The 13,737-nt window shown below is 37.6% G+C and overlaps 1 protein-coding gene across 1 annotated transcript in view; it reads left to right on the top strand.

Annotated features, from left to right (window-relative positions):
• The window catches only part of rngtt (RNA guanylyltransferase and 5'-phosphatase), a 128,189-nt gene extending 114,898 nt beyond the window's left edge, over positions 1-13,291 (top strand). The window contains exons 15-16 of the mRNA XM_059356476.1: positions 8,183-8,306; positions 11,773-13,291. Of these exons, the coding sequence (XP_059212459.1) occupies positions 8,183-8,306; positions 11,773-11,939 (291 nt within the window). The 3' untranslated portion in view covers positions 11,940-13,291. The remainder of the gene's footprint in view (positions 1-8,182; positions 8,307-11,772) is intronic.
• Positions 13,292-13,737: the final 446 nt, after the last annotated feature.

Below are 13,737 nucleotides of genomic sequence, written 5' to 3' on the forward strand. Positions count from 1 at the left end.
ACCACTACATAGACAAACATTTTCATAGATAGTTGCCCAACATGTTTAACGTTCTGAATGTGCTCACTTTCTCTTTTACCTCCAAATAAACTGGTAGATAATCTTGAAGAAATAAATGTGTCTGAACGCACATGCTTGTTGCGTCATTGTACCTATTATTATCCTTGTTTCGAGATCTCAGTGACTACTTTGTTGAGTACATTATTGCTCAAAAAATTGACATGATGGCTAAAGCTACAAACCCAAGTTGAGATAAACTAATTTCTGCTCTCCAGTCCTTCTGGGTGTCATCATTTCACTTCTGAGGTAGAATTTGCTAAAGCCTGCCAGTAGTAATGGCTATTGATTCCCCCGTTTAGTTTTAGTTTCACCGCCTCATGAAATCGGCTCCCTGTGCTGAACTATATGTGGCCTGCTCATTAATCATAAATAATTTGAATGGAGCCTGACAGATCCAGTCACCAGAGACGGAGATAAGAGCAGCTCTCTGTCAAAGACCAGCAGCTTTGATGAAGCTGCTAGAGAGTGGCAGTGTGCTCTTCACCTGCTGAGTGCTGGAACGCCTTTGACTGTAATTTTTTTTATCTGTCATTGATTTCCCCCAATTTGTACGACTCCATATGCATCATTAAGTAAGAGTGGAAACACGTGTTTTTTCTGTTTAATCAACAGTCACGCTTTCTGATTGAAATGCAATCAAAGTATTTGAATATCTGTTTTTTGTTGTGTTCCTTTTTTAAGATTTTTGTTGTCTGCATCTTTTTTTTGTAAATCACAGGAGATGTGGGATTAACAACCATGAATACTGTCAGAGTAATTGAACACGCTTCCCACAGAAAACACTCAATCAAGCTGCACAGCCAAACAAACAAATTAATTAAAAGTTTTGGAGGTAAAAACACAACTCCCCGGGTAGTTATTTGCATTTTTTAACTGCTAAATCTGAGAATGAATGCTTGCTTTCCCTTCATTTGCCTCGGTTACACATTATTAGCACCAGAACCGCAAGGTATCCCCTTTTGTGATCCGAGACTATGTACACTTCACTAAGAATTGATTGCAGCTGCTGATAGCACCATGAATTGTGCATCACTTGCAACCTCTATCTGCCTCATCATAAGGACCTATTCATTAAAGATTATAACGCAAACACGGCTATAAAGTTTTGAAGCTGAGTGCAATTTGCCTCCTTTTTACACATTGCAGCTATAAGTGGCAAAGTACAAATGCACTAGAGGTTTAAGTGTGGGTTGTTTATGCACACGGCACAACATCGTTTCGCCAGTGATTATTTTAATCTCCAGAGTCGGACCAGCCGATCGGTAAGGACCTAACATTGATTATAATCTGTTTGTTGACGCATCCAAAACACAGTATTGTACATGTATTTTCAAAAATCCCACGTGGTTGAGCTGAGAGGAGCGTCCTGTCACTGAACCCCAAAATAAAGGAGTTTGAGTAGACCTTATATTCATCCTTATAAGTCCACTTTATTTACCACCACTCTCTGAAGATGCTAATAATTTCACTTTTACTGTGTGTGGCTATTAGCGCTGGTGTTGAATTTTATTTTCTTTAACAATGATTTTCATTTGCATAGAAAGGGGCCGATTTGCACCAAATGAGTGCATATTATCTCATTTAAATATGTTCAAATACAACCGGAGCACTTCAACACAATTAGCTTGGCAGCATAGTTAGGATGCAATTCACCCTTTGCAGGTTCTTTGACAATTACACGGTTTGTTTTTGTTTTATTTGCATGTTTAGTGGCCGCAAAAGCCTTGCAGTTTTTTTGTGAATTCACCCCTCTGTCTTGCAATCAAAAATCTTTCATGGCTAAACAATAGACAATTACTAACAAACGGACGTGATGCAAATGTTGCATTGTACTGCAGCTTCTTTAGGGAGTAAAAACGACCTCTTGATGTTTTGAGGTATAAATGATCTTTGTCGTTTTTATCCTACACCCCCCATAATTTGCTAGTTGAATAATAAACTATTTTGTTATGAAAGTCATGAGATGTAGGGGTTTTATCTTAACATACATTAAAATGACCCCTTGGCAGTTCTACTGTTTGTGTTTCTCCTCAGATCTGATGTATCAGTCTATCTCAAAGTGTGGGATAATTATTAATTTCTATAAATATTCATCGGAGACATGACACTGACGTCATGGAATAGTTTCACGCAGAGCCGCTGAGTCGTTGTGTTCCCACTTGTTCTGTGAAACAGCTGTTAGAGGCCACATATGGCTGTAATTGGCCCTTGTAATTACAATGTGGCTAATAGAACATGTGAGGCAAGTATTTTAGCTGCAGTTTGCTGAGTCACTCGGCTGAGTTGTGTATATTTTAGCCGGAGCTGATATTAATGGACAGAGGACATCTAATGTATTCTGTTTGAAAGCATATTAAAGATTGAACATTAGTTTGGATACCGTCCGTCAGCCATGTTGTTCCCTCCGAGGAAGTGCTTTTTGCATCTTATATCCTCTCCCCACTTATATATTCTTTCATCCCATTTCTCGTTATTAAAATGGACCCGAGTGTTGCCGCGTCGCAGACCTGCGGGCCGGTTCTGATTAAGTCTCGAATGAAACAAAGGCGGGGTCAGTCAGAGAGCAATGCAGGAGAAAACACAGCAGCTATGCAAGGAAATTACAAACTTTGAATCTCATCCATGTCGATATCTGGAGAAAATTCCTGTAATAAAACTGTAGCACAATGCAGTAGTGCAGCAGTCCCCAGAGATCTCAGTATATGATAAAGAAGCAGGTTGACGGTGTGTGTTGTGCACCGACTAGTAAAAGGTCACACGCTTCAAGTAGGCTGGAGTTGTTTTGCTTCGGTCCCACTTTCTGCTTTACTGCATGATAAAGAATTAATGCTCTATTTGTCTCCCAGTAATAAAAACTCTTTGTCTTTTTGTCTTCGACTCTGTGAGATTACAGTGGCCGTACTGATATTTAATGTGGTGGAACTGCATTTATAGTTATAATGTTGATTACAGGAAGTGACTTAATGGTTTTAAGGACATGAGCATGAGCCTTAACGTGATAAACTTGAATATTTTAATTTAAATAAATATCCATTAAGTCGCTATCTAACACTGAATGAGATCACACAGTGATCGCTCCACTGATTAAATCCTTGCTTTTTTTGTATTCCAAACTAGGTCTCTGTTGCAACATTTCCAGGAAAATGACAAGCAGCCCACAGTTAGTGACTGCTTTCCATTTCCCAACCGAACTTGTGTGTGAAGCAGCGTACTGCTATTTTCAGTCTCTGCTAGCATTGCAAGTAAGCTCTGAAAAAACAAAACAAAGCTGATGGCTACAGGCAATGTAACTCAAAAAACAAATGGAAGTGAGATACAAAATCACATAACTTATCACCACAGGTGCTGCCAATGAGAGTGAAACAGATCCTCGAGACTGTAACGTTAAGAAAATTGCTTGGCCCGTTTAAAAAACATCAAATTCACTCACAATACTCCCATGAACAAAAGCAACTAAAAACATGTAACATGTTAAAAACAAAACATCAGTTTCATATGTCTTGTATTAATGTTAAGTTTCACCTTTGTCTAATTAGTCACTTGTCTGTACTATGATACACTGGCAACATTTTTTCTATTTAACCTCTTACCATTCTGCCTCCTTTTTTTTTTTTTTTAACTGTTATTTTATGTAATTCAAAGCCTGTTCAGTGACCCCAGTATGAACAAATATTCAAATACAGTAGGCAGACATAGCACATTTACAAGTACATCTCAAAAAATATGAATTTCGTTAAAAAAAGTTGAATATTTTTTGTCAATTATTTCAGAAAGTGAAACTCGTATATTATATAGATTCATTACACAAAGAGGGAAATATATCAAGCCTGTATTTCTTGTGATTTAGATGATTATGGCTCACAGATAATGAAAACACAAAACTCAGTGTCTCAGAAAATTGGAATATTACATAAGATCAATAAAAAAGGATATTTTTAACACAAATGTCAGACTTCTGAAAAGTATGTTCATCTCTATACACTCAATACTTGTTTGGGCCTCCTTTTGCATTAATTACTGCATTAATACGACATGACATGAAGGTGATGATGTTGCTTTGATAGCAGTCTTCATATCATCTGCATCTGGTGTCGCTCACCTTCCTCTTGACAACAGCCCATAGACTCCTATGGGGTTGAGGTCAGCCCAGTTTGCTGGCCAGTCCAGCCCAGTAACACCATGATCATTGAACCAGCTTTTGGTACCTTTGCCAGTGTGGGCAGGTGCCAAGTCCTGCTGGAAAATGAAAGCAGCATCTCCAAAGAGCTTGCGGAAGCATGAAGAGCTCTAAAATGTCCTGCTAGATGAACTTTTTCACAATATTCTAATTTTCTGAGACACTGAGTTTTGGGTTTTCATTATCTCTAAGCCAGAATCATCAAAATTACAAGAAAAACAGGCTTGAAATATTTCTCTCTACGTGTAATGAATCTATATCATGTATGAGTTTCACTTTCTGAAATGATTGACAAAAAATATTGAACTTTTTAATGATATTCGAAAAAACAATTTTAGATGTACCTGTAAATGCATGAGAAAAACTTTAGCTTTTGCCTTAAACTGCATGTTATCAACATAACGATGACCTCAGAAGTCACATGACCGCTTTGAAAATCTTTAAATTTGTATGTTTTTTAGGATGCTGGGTGTACATGGTTTATCTGGAAAATAATCAACTGGATTATCCTGGTGTAAGATTCAAAATTAGACATCTCACCCATCAGCCTTTAATTTAATTTCATCAATGTGTTATATGGTATAAAACTATATAACCTCATGCCTAACTTTCTTTTTTTACTTTTACATTTATTTAAAGCTTTTTCATCTCTTCCCCGGCTGACTTAATGCACAGACATAAGTGGTATGAGTATCATTTTACTTGAAAAACTGCGCTTTAAACACAAACAAATGTAGACTAATCCTTTAAATTACTTCCACTCAAGATTATTTCCTTTTGTTTTTCTTCAGTTTTAGTGCTGGCAGGGTTTCAGCACAGTAAAAAAGAAGTCACTAATTGCAGACTGCAGCTTTTTCTATTATATTTTTTTTGTATCTTATATTTTTCATCCAAACAAGCTGTTGTTACAAGCAAAGGACACAGAAGTAGCAGACATAAAACTGGCATTTCACAAAACAAAAAATGATGCCGATGCTGCTTTTCATTCTTGTTTGTATTGTTTGTAGTTTCTAAATCAGAACAAACAAATGTTGGAATAGAAATAGCAGAACGCCGGCTCTCTTCTGCTCTGCAGCAGTGCAACACTGGCTACGAAACAGTTCCACTGCCAAAGTCCTCGATAACTGGTGGCACACGTGTGCCGCCATAATGAGACAGATTTGGACAGATTAAGCACCAAGTGGTGATGAAAAATGGCAGCCAACATGTCACCCCTCACCAGCAGGAAGAGATCCCAGTCTGCAGCAGAGCGTCCTGCCCGCCTGTACTGCCCTTCACAGTTCTCTGGCAGCGTCACTATCAAGCTTTAGGAAAGCTCTGTGAGTCTGTCGCTCCTTTAGATCGTCTGTTCTTCTGCAAACACACAAATGTTTGATTTACAGTTAGTCTTATTAATGTGCTGTTTGTCTTCAAACTGAGAGCAAAGAAAAACGTTGTGGAGAGAAGTTTTTGAAATGATGACAATTACTAATTGGGCAATCTGAGTTATGATTCAAGGTCTGAGCTCCTATAATAAGTATCTTCCTCTCTGTCTTCCTTCCTCGCTCACTTTCTTCGCTTCCTGTGTGATTTCGGCCCCCGCTGTGAGCCCAGATGCCCCTCACTCCAGGATCACATGAGCTCTTACGTTGTATTTCAGCGTCTTGCCAAAAAACGTCTTTTTCCTGGCAGGGATGTTCTCTGTCTGACCTTAAAGGTCACACCGGTCGGCCTCTTTGTCCCTCGAGTCTCTCACAACCTTTCACAATAAATGTCTCTGCAAGGTGAAAGGGCATGCAAAACCCCGTCTTGTTATCTTATTGTTTCAGCTGCACTTTCTGCATCCCTGCATCTTCAGGATTTTCCATCCTTGAGAATTCTCTCAGCGTGACACAGTCCCTCGACAAATAAACAACAGATGCTCAAATGTCTTCTTTGACTCATGCTTGATCTTCAAGTGTCGTGTGCCATTTTCATACACCTCAACTGTGTTACAGTGTGCTCAGTGTGTAGAGATTATGTTGTTTTCAAAGCAGAATATGATGTAACAAGTCAGTGATCCTGTGTAGCTCAGTAGGAGGAGCAGGAACTGTTGCACTGGTTTATCCAAGGCTTCATCATCGAGATACAGACACACTGTGTGATTTCTTTATAGATTCAGTTTAATTTAGGTATTTAATTTATATTATTTGGTATTAACCCCACCACAACCCCAACAGATTCAGGGTATTTTCTTTCTCCATGGTAAGAAGTAAGGAGAGCTCAAAAAAGTAGTTTGTTCAGTGAACAGTTATAATGCAATGAGTCGAATTTAAATCAAATTGAATTCATATAAACATTTTCAAGTGTCCACAAGTGATAGAAAAGAAAACTGGGGTTCTACGTGATAAACTAGTTACATTTACAACCTTTCTCGTCCTCTTCTCTCTGATCTGTGTAAACCAGCTGTTTCAGTTTCACTGAATTTTGGTCATGTGACTGTTGGTCAAGCCAAATCATTCATTGCTTCCAATTGCGCAGAATTAAATATTTTTTTACAGGAACTGGTTACTGCAAACTTTTTTTGTAGAAGAGAGACATGTAGAAGTGATTTTGATTAAATTTATGACTGTTATAGGCTTAGATTTTGGTATTTTTCTCGATGGAAGAATTCGTCACACCTGATTCATCCAAGAACCATTTGAAATGTGAAAACCAGCAATAATTTCTGTTTTTTTACCGTTTCTGGCTGTGATTTATGGTGTAATTTTGATGTTTTCTGTTTGTTTTTAAAGAAAACATGTCTTTTCAAACTGCCACCAGGTTGTGTTTTCTCAGTAACAGTAAAATGATTTTGTCATGTCAGGGGTGACTTGAAAATTTAAATCTTAAAATTTTAGAAAGTCAACAGCAGTGAGAATGAAAAAACTCAAATAAAAGGTACTCAACACTATATACATAAATATATAGTGACCGCCAGACAATCTGAATGTTTTTTAATTAATGGCTTTATTTTTACATTATTGGAAAGAAACAGGAAACCTTTGGAGAGGGGTTTGAAATGTCACATAGGTCGTACTTTTGATAATTGAATAAAAATGTCAAACATTTTTCTGGTTTTTACTCCTCAGACATTATAATTTCCTGATTTTCACTGTGAATGAATTATCTTCGGGTTTGGTAATGTTGGGTGGGGAAAAACGGCAATTGGAAGTTGTTAGCCTCTGGGAAATTGTGTCTGTGGTAATTTTTTTACCATTGTCAGACATTTTAACGACGAATTGATTAATTATACGTTAGAGAGATGAATTATTAATGAAAACAACTTTCCATATTGCTCGTCAAGACCTGCCAGGGTTTTGTTCCGTTTAGTCAACACATTACATGATTTTAGATTTCTGGAAGGTTAATGGGTTCGGAACTCACTTCCATTTGTAGCCTCCAAAATGCAATTTGTTTAACGCCAATTTAAAGTGTTTTCCCCCTCTCACCATTAAGAGAGGCACAAATGTATTTGCTGTAGCTACTGCTGCCTGAATCAACATAATTCATCATGATGAGCTGAAAAAGAGTTTTTTCCCATAACTGCATTTTTAACACCAGTCATTGTAGGTTATATTTCCATTTTATAAAATCTATTTAATGCGTCAAAACGTTGCCCTCCAACACTGCCTGAAGCTTCACTCTCCCTCTTAACTGCTCCTCAAAGAATCAAATGGTAAGTAGCAACAGGAAAGTGAAGATAATAATTTTCAGCATATTCATATCATGTTTGAAAAAAAACTTCAGTTACTGGTGCCAATCATTGTGAGCTGTTGGCGTTCATCAATGCAGCAGCATGTCTCTGAAAATGTCTCTGAAAATACATTAGAGGGTTTTTCATTTTCACGGGCAGTGGTGGCAGCAGAAGGAAATAAAATTACACTGGTGTCTCATTCTGTCTGTGTTGTAAAAGTACAAACCGCCCGTGTCCTTTCATCTTCGCAGGCCACTAAAGAGCTGAAACAGTACGACAACAAGATCATCGAGTGCACCTTCGCCAATAACACCTGGGTGTTCATGAGGCAGCGGGTGGACAAGAGCTTCCCCAACTCCTACGAGACAGCGATGGGTGAGTCCTTCTCTGTCAAACACTTATTTATTGGTGTCTGACAATCTCCCCTATCTGAGGGAGTAAAAACCAACCAGACGGCGATCAATGACCCATTTTATCTATATTTCACATCAGGTTTATATCTCTCTTTATTCCTGTCTTGTGTTTGTGACTGCCACAGGGATAGAGCTTTTACTGTGTACTTTCCATTTGCAGACCGTCTGGCCTTGTGTTTGTTGCCCACTAGGGATGTTACACAATTATCGACCTACAATAACAATATTGAACGATTTATACCAGCAGTTTAATAATTTAGACCCATTAGAATTCTACCCCTTTTTATAAAGAATCGGGGGTGGGGGTGGTGGATATTTAGGGGGAGATAGCAGGTCAACAGTAGATGCCACATAGAAGAGATGTACATCATCTGTCGTACATTTCAAAGTTCATACAACATAAGCAAAGATCAAAAGTCAAAAGGCAAGTGCTATGGGTTAAATACACGTCTCATAAGTTGTTGCAGCAATTGTTGGCTTGATACCATTTGTTGCACAGGTTTGGCACAAAATTTTGCCTTTTTTTTTTTAAATCAAGAATTGCTAAAAAAAAAAAAAAAATGTCAAAGGCCATAGAAAAAGCCATGCTGTGATTTGGTATCAAAAATTTTTTACATTTTGGGCACACAATACAATCCTCTCATTAAAATTTTTTTTTTTTTTTTAAACTCTGATAAACCAACAGTACACTGCCTGCTCAGCAACAAACAGCAGCAGACATACACAGTAAGCATGCCGCTGGTGGACTCTGTGGAGCATTCAGCAGGTAAAAAGACAGATATTCCCTTTAGGAGCTGGTGGAGACCAAAAACTGAGCAAAAATGAGAGTAAATATTGGACCTGGATTTGTCAGGTGCCTTGAAAACAATTCCAGGCGAAAGCTAATAGTGTCTGCTTGATATTTACATGATCCACTTTTTACCAAACTGTTCATCATGACAACTTTTTAGGGGTAAAATTCAATAAATCCTAATTTAAATTTGTTATAAAAAGGTAATTGAGGCTATTATTATTGTACCTAAAGCAGAGCTAAAGAAACATTATTTTCTGTGTCTTACTGAAAAAGTTAATTGTAATAGATTTTATCAAGTTTTTGATCAAACTTTTTTTTTTAAGTTATGATGTGAATAAACAGATAACAGTTTTTAATCTTTTATAGATAATGGTGAACTTGCGTAGTAGCTGAGCTATATTTAATCTTAAAGTTCCCGAGTTCAGTAAAAGAAAAACAGTGATTAACTTATCACTCTGTGAAAAATAAACAGCGATAACTGCGTCCTGAAGGAGCAGATAAAGGAAAAACAAAAAGACAGCAAGACTGAGAAAGAAAGCAAAAATAATAGTTTACCACAGTAATAAAACTTACTTGTGTGTAGTGCTTATCTAAATGCTGACTTTACAGTGCTGTTCAGGGTGGCACATTAAAGCAGAAATTGAAGCAATAAAAACAGGAAACCAAGGCGCGAGAAAATACATTTAAAGAATGAATTGAATTGATAGAGGAAGATAGAAAAGATTGGTCTGAATTATTGAGCTTTAGGTCCTCGGGCATGTTGATGTGCGGCTTTGGAGCTCAGATAGCAAAAAGCACCTTTAATCTAAAATTTGAAGAGATGGCTGATAACAGCACTGGGTTCTGTTTAGAAACATTGCTATGCTTATAAAGCTTTGCATTCCAGAATGTCACATTCAAGACATGTACTAGAGATTTGAGAATGTCAAGATACATATTATTCTAGACTGTAAATCACATACATGCTGTAAAATAAGAATGCTTTCAAAAATGGAAATGTTAATGTATGTATTCTAGAATGTATATGTTCTAGAATGTCCTGCGCATGCGACGTTCTAGAATGTCCTGCACATCTGACGTTCTAGAATGTCCTGCACATGTGACATTCTAGAATGTCCTGCACATGTGACATTCTAGAATGTCCTGCACATGTGACATTATAGAATGTCCTGCAAATGTGACATTCTAGAATGTCCTGCACATGTGACATTCTAGAATGTCCTGCACATGTGACGTTATAGAATGTCCTACACATGTGACATTATAGAATGTCCTGCACATGTGACATTATAGAATGTCCTGCACATGTGACATTATAGAATGTCCTGCACATGTGACATTCTAGAATGTCCTGCAAATGTGACATTCTAGAATGTCCTGCACATGTGACATTCTAGAATGTCCTACACATGTGACATTCTAGAATGTCCTGCACATGTAGCATTCTAGAATGTCCTGCAAATGTGACATTCTAGAATGTCCTGCACATGTGACATTCTAGAATGTCCTACACATGTGACATTCTAGAATGTCCTGCACATACATGTGGCGTTCTAGGATGTCCTGCACATGTGACACTATAGAATGTCCTGCACATGTGAAATTCCAGAATGTCCTGCATATGTGACATTATAGAATGTCCTGCACATGTGAAATTCCAGAATGTCCTGCACATGTGACATTATAGAATGTCCTGCACATGTGACATTCTAGAATGTAAAGCACATGTGACATTATAGAATGTCCTGCACATGTGACGTTCTAGAATGTCCTGCACATGTGACATTATAGAATGTCCAACACATGTGACGTCCTATTCTATGTCCAGCATGTATACAATACAATGCACATGTACAGTTAACATGGAACATTGTGACAGATCTATTATATCTATAATATATATTATATGTTGTGCATTATGAAACAATCAGTCCTTTTTTTTTAGCTTGTGGCTAGGCTTGACCTCAATTATTACAATATGCAACAATTTGTTCTAAGGTGCATGATTCAACTGCCAATCTCAGACGAATTGTTATGGTGGGGGAAATGTGGTTTTGAAACTAACAGTCTTTCCAGGCTTTACGGGGGTGCTGAAGGTCTGATTTAATGCAGTTAAACAATGCTTTTTTTAATTGCAAGCATTAGCACATCACTCTGTTTACATTTATGAACATTTCTGTGTTAAATTCAGCAGCTCTCTCTGTCTCTCTCCTCTTCCTTCTTCACTTTTCTATCATTTTATTTCTTTCTGTGGTTTGCTTGAGGCTACCGGAAGGCATTAAGTTGGGCCTGAGTTTTTGTTTACAGCCATGAAAAGCACCAAAATAAGTGGCGTCTTTGTTGCTCTGCTATTCTCCAAATTACCTACACTACTTTTACAAAATAAGGCTTAAACACAGGGGGATCAATGAGGAGGGAAAAGAACTCACAGCACAATTGGATGGAGACGTATACAGAACTCACACTCACAGTGTGAACGCAGCATTACAGTTTCTTAGCTGTAATTAGGGTCAACTATGTATTTATGTATATGTTGTGCCTGTGTTAAAATAAACCATTAATTAACAGGATGCTGCAGGAATCTGTCACCATCTCTGTAGTAACCTCTTCCTGTGTTTATCGTTTCTCTCTCCAGCTGTGTGTAAAAGCATCCAGGAGCCCGTCACGAAGGAAATCCTCTTGGAGTACGTGGACCGCTGTGCTCAAGCAGTGCAAGCCCAGAACCGGAAACACCCACCAGACCCAGACTCTGAGCTAATGCCCCCTCCTCCTCCAAAGAGACCCAACAGGGCCATCCCGTAGCCCCACAGCTGGACTCTCCGGACTGCTCTACAGTCCCAGTGTACATCTACATCACCAGCCACATCGACCCCCCCTCCCCACGACGGTTAAACAGACATTTCAAGGCTTTCTTACCCTCAGCACGTTTGCTTTATCAGCCTGTAAATGTAAGGACTTTAAAACCTTTGATTGACTGCCTCAACGTCATTAATTTACCTTGTAGACTTGTTTGTAGCTTTAAATGCTGGTGTTCTTATTAAAATGAAAAACATGATGCTTAGTTTTATTTTATTTTTGTTTTCCTATTTATTTATTTTTTTAAACTCTGAGCTATTTATGAACAGGGACATTGTTATGGCTACAAACTGACCCATAACAATGCAAACCTTGTTTATGTTTTGTCAACGAGTTCCTAATTTGTATTGAAGGATGAGTAAACATCATCAACGCTCGCTCTGCTGTCTTTAGTTTTTAATGAGGAAACAACAAAAAAAAACAACAGCGTCAGAGATTTCATTTAGATTAACTCAAAGCTTCCAAATGTTTCCAAACCCAGACAGATAAAGATTACATCTCAGCTCTGTGTTTCATAAGCGTTTGTCCAAAGGCAGCCCATCTGTGTGGACTTTTTGTTTCAAAGGCCACATGGGTGGGCGGGGAGGTGACAACATGATTACATAGTCTCAACAAACTAACTACAAAGGAGTAAAAACAGTGAAGTCATGCTACAGATGGGTGACACATCAACACCATAACGTTTATTAGTAACATGTTTCAGAATTCATTGAGTCTAATTAAGGGATTTTAACACCAAAAAATTTAATAATTTCCTGTAAATGTAATAAAATTTGCTAGTCACTTGATCAATTAGTAATAAAACCCAATATTGTAATAACTTGACCAATTATTATAATAGAATATCTTGACTGATATTGTAACCATATATAATATTTTTGGTGGACAAAGTACAAAAGTACAAAAGTTTTTTTTTCTTGGAAACATAAAGTATAAAGAAATACTTTTAATGCATAGTTAACCTACCAATAACACAAAAATGTTATTACATTTTCAGAAAATGATGTGCTACAGGGATGAAAGATGTTCTACCAAAAGATTTTCACTCAATTGGTGTTTGGAAGATGGTGATGAAGCTTGGTTGAAATCTGATGGTAAAGGCCATAAAAGCGTCACATACTGACTGAAACATTTAGTGAAGCCTCGTGCCCCTCATAGAAGTATTTCACCATAGGGTAAAGAGGCTCACATCTTTTCCTCTTGCCATCTTGATCAGTTTAAAACTGAACATTTAACAGTGAATGTGTTCATGTATCTAAATTTAATTTTACTTAATGTATTGTGTTCATGCACGTAAAAAAAAATCCTATTGCAGTTGCTGGACTGCGTCAATTTCATGCACACGTTCGCCATTTTCCTGATGATATTTTTCATGGATGTAGCCACCTAGCTCGCTATGAAGATGATGGCCCCATTCATAATCCCGTCTGCAAAGCTCCCTTTGGTTGATTTTTTTAATCATGGACTGTATAAAAGAAGTGGACGAAGCTTCCGGGTCTAAAAAGTGAAGCCAGTTTGGCAATGCCTTAAACCTGCATTCTTTATAATGGCCAGCAGGGGGCAAAAATAAGTTTCATTGTATAGAAGTTTATGAGAAAATTACCCTACTTCTCACTTGATTTATTACCTCAGTAAACATTCTCATAATGAGCTTATGGTCTCATTTGCTAGTTTCAAGTCCTTTGCAATACAGTATGTTGTTCATTTTGTAGTTTTGGATCCCATTTAAAGTCAAATAGACGAT

This window comes from Centropristis striata, chromosome 18, assembly GCF_030273125.1.
Source record: "Centropristis striata isolate RG_2023a ecotype Rhode Island chromosome 18, C.striata_1.0, whole genome shotgun sequence".
Lineage (NCBI taxonomy): Eukaryota > Metazoa > Chordata > Actinopteri > Perciformes > Serranidae > Centropristis > Centropristis striata.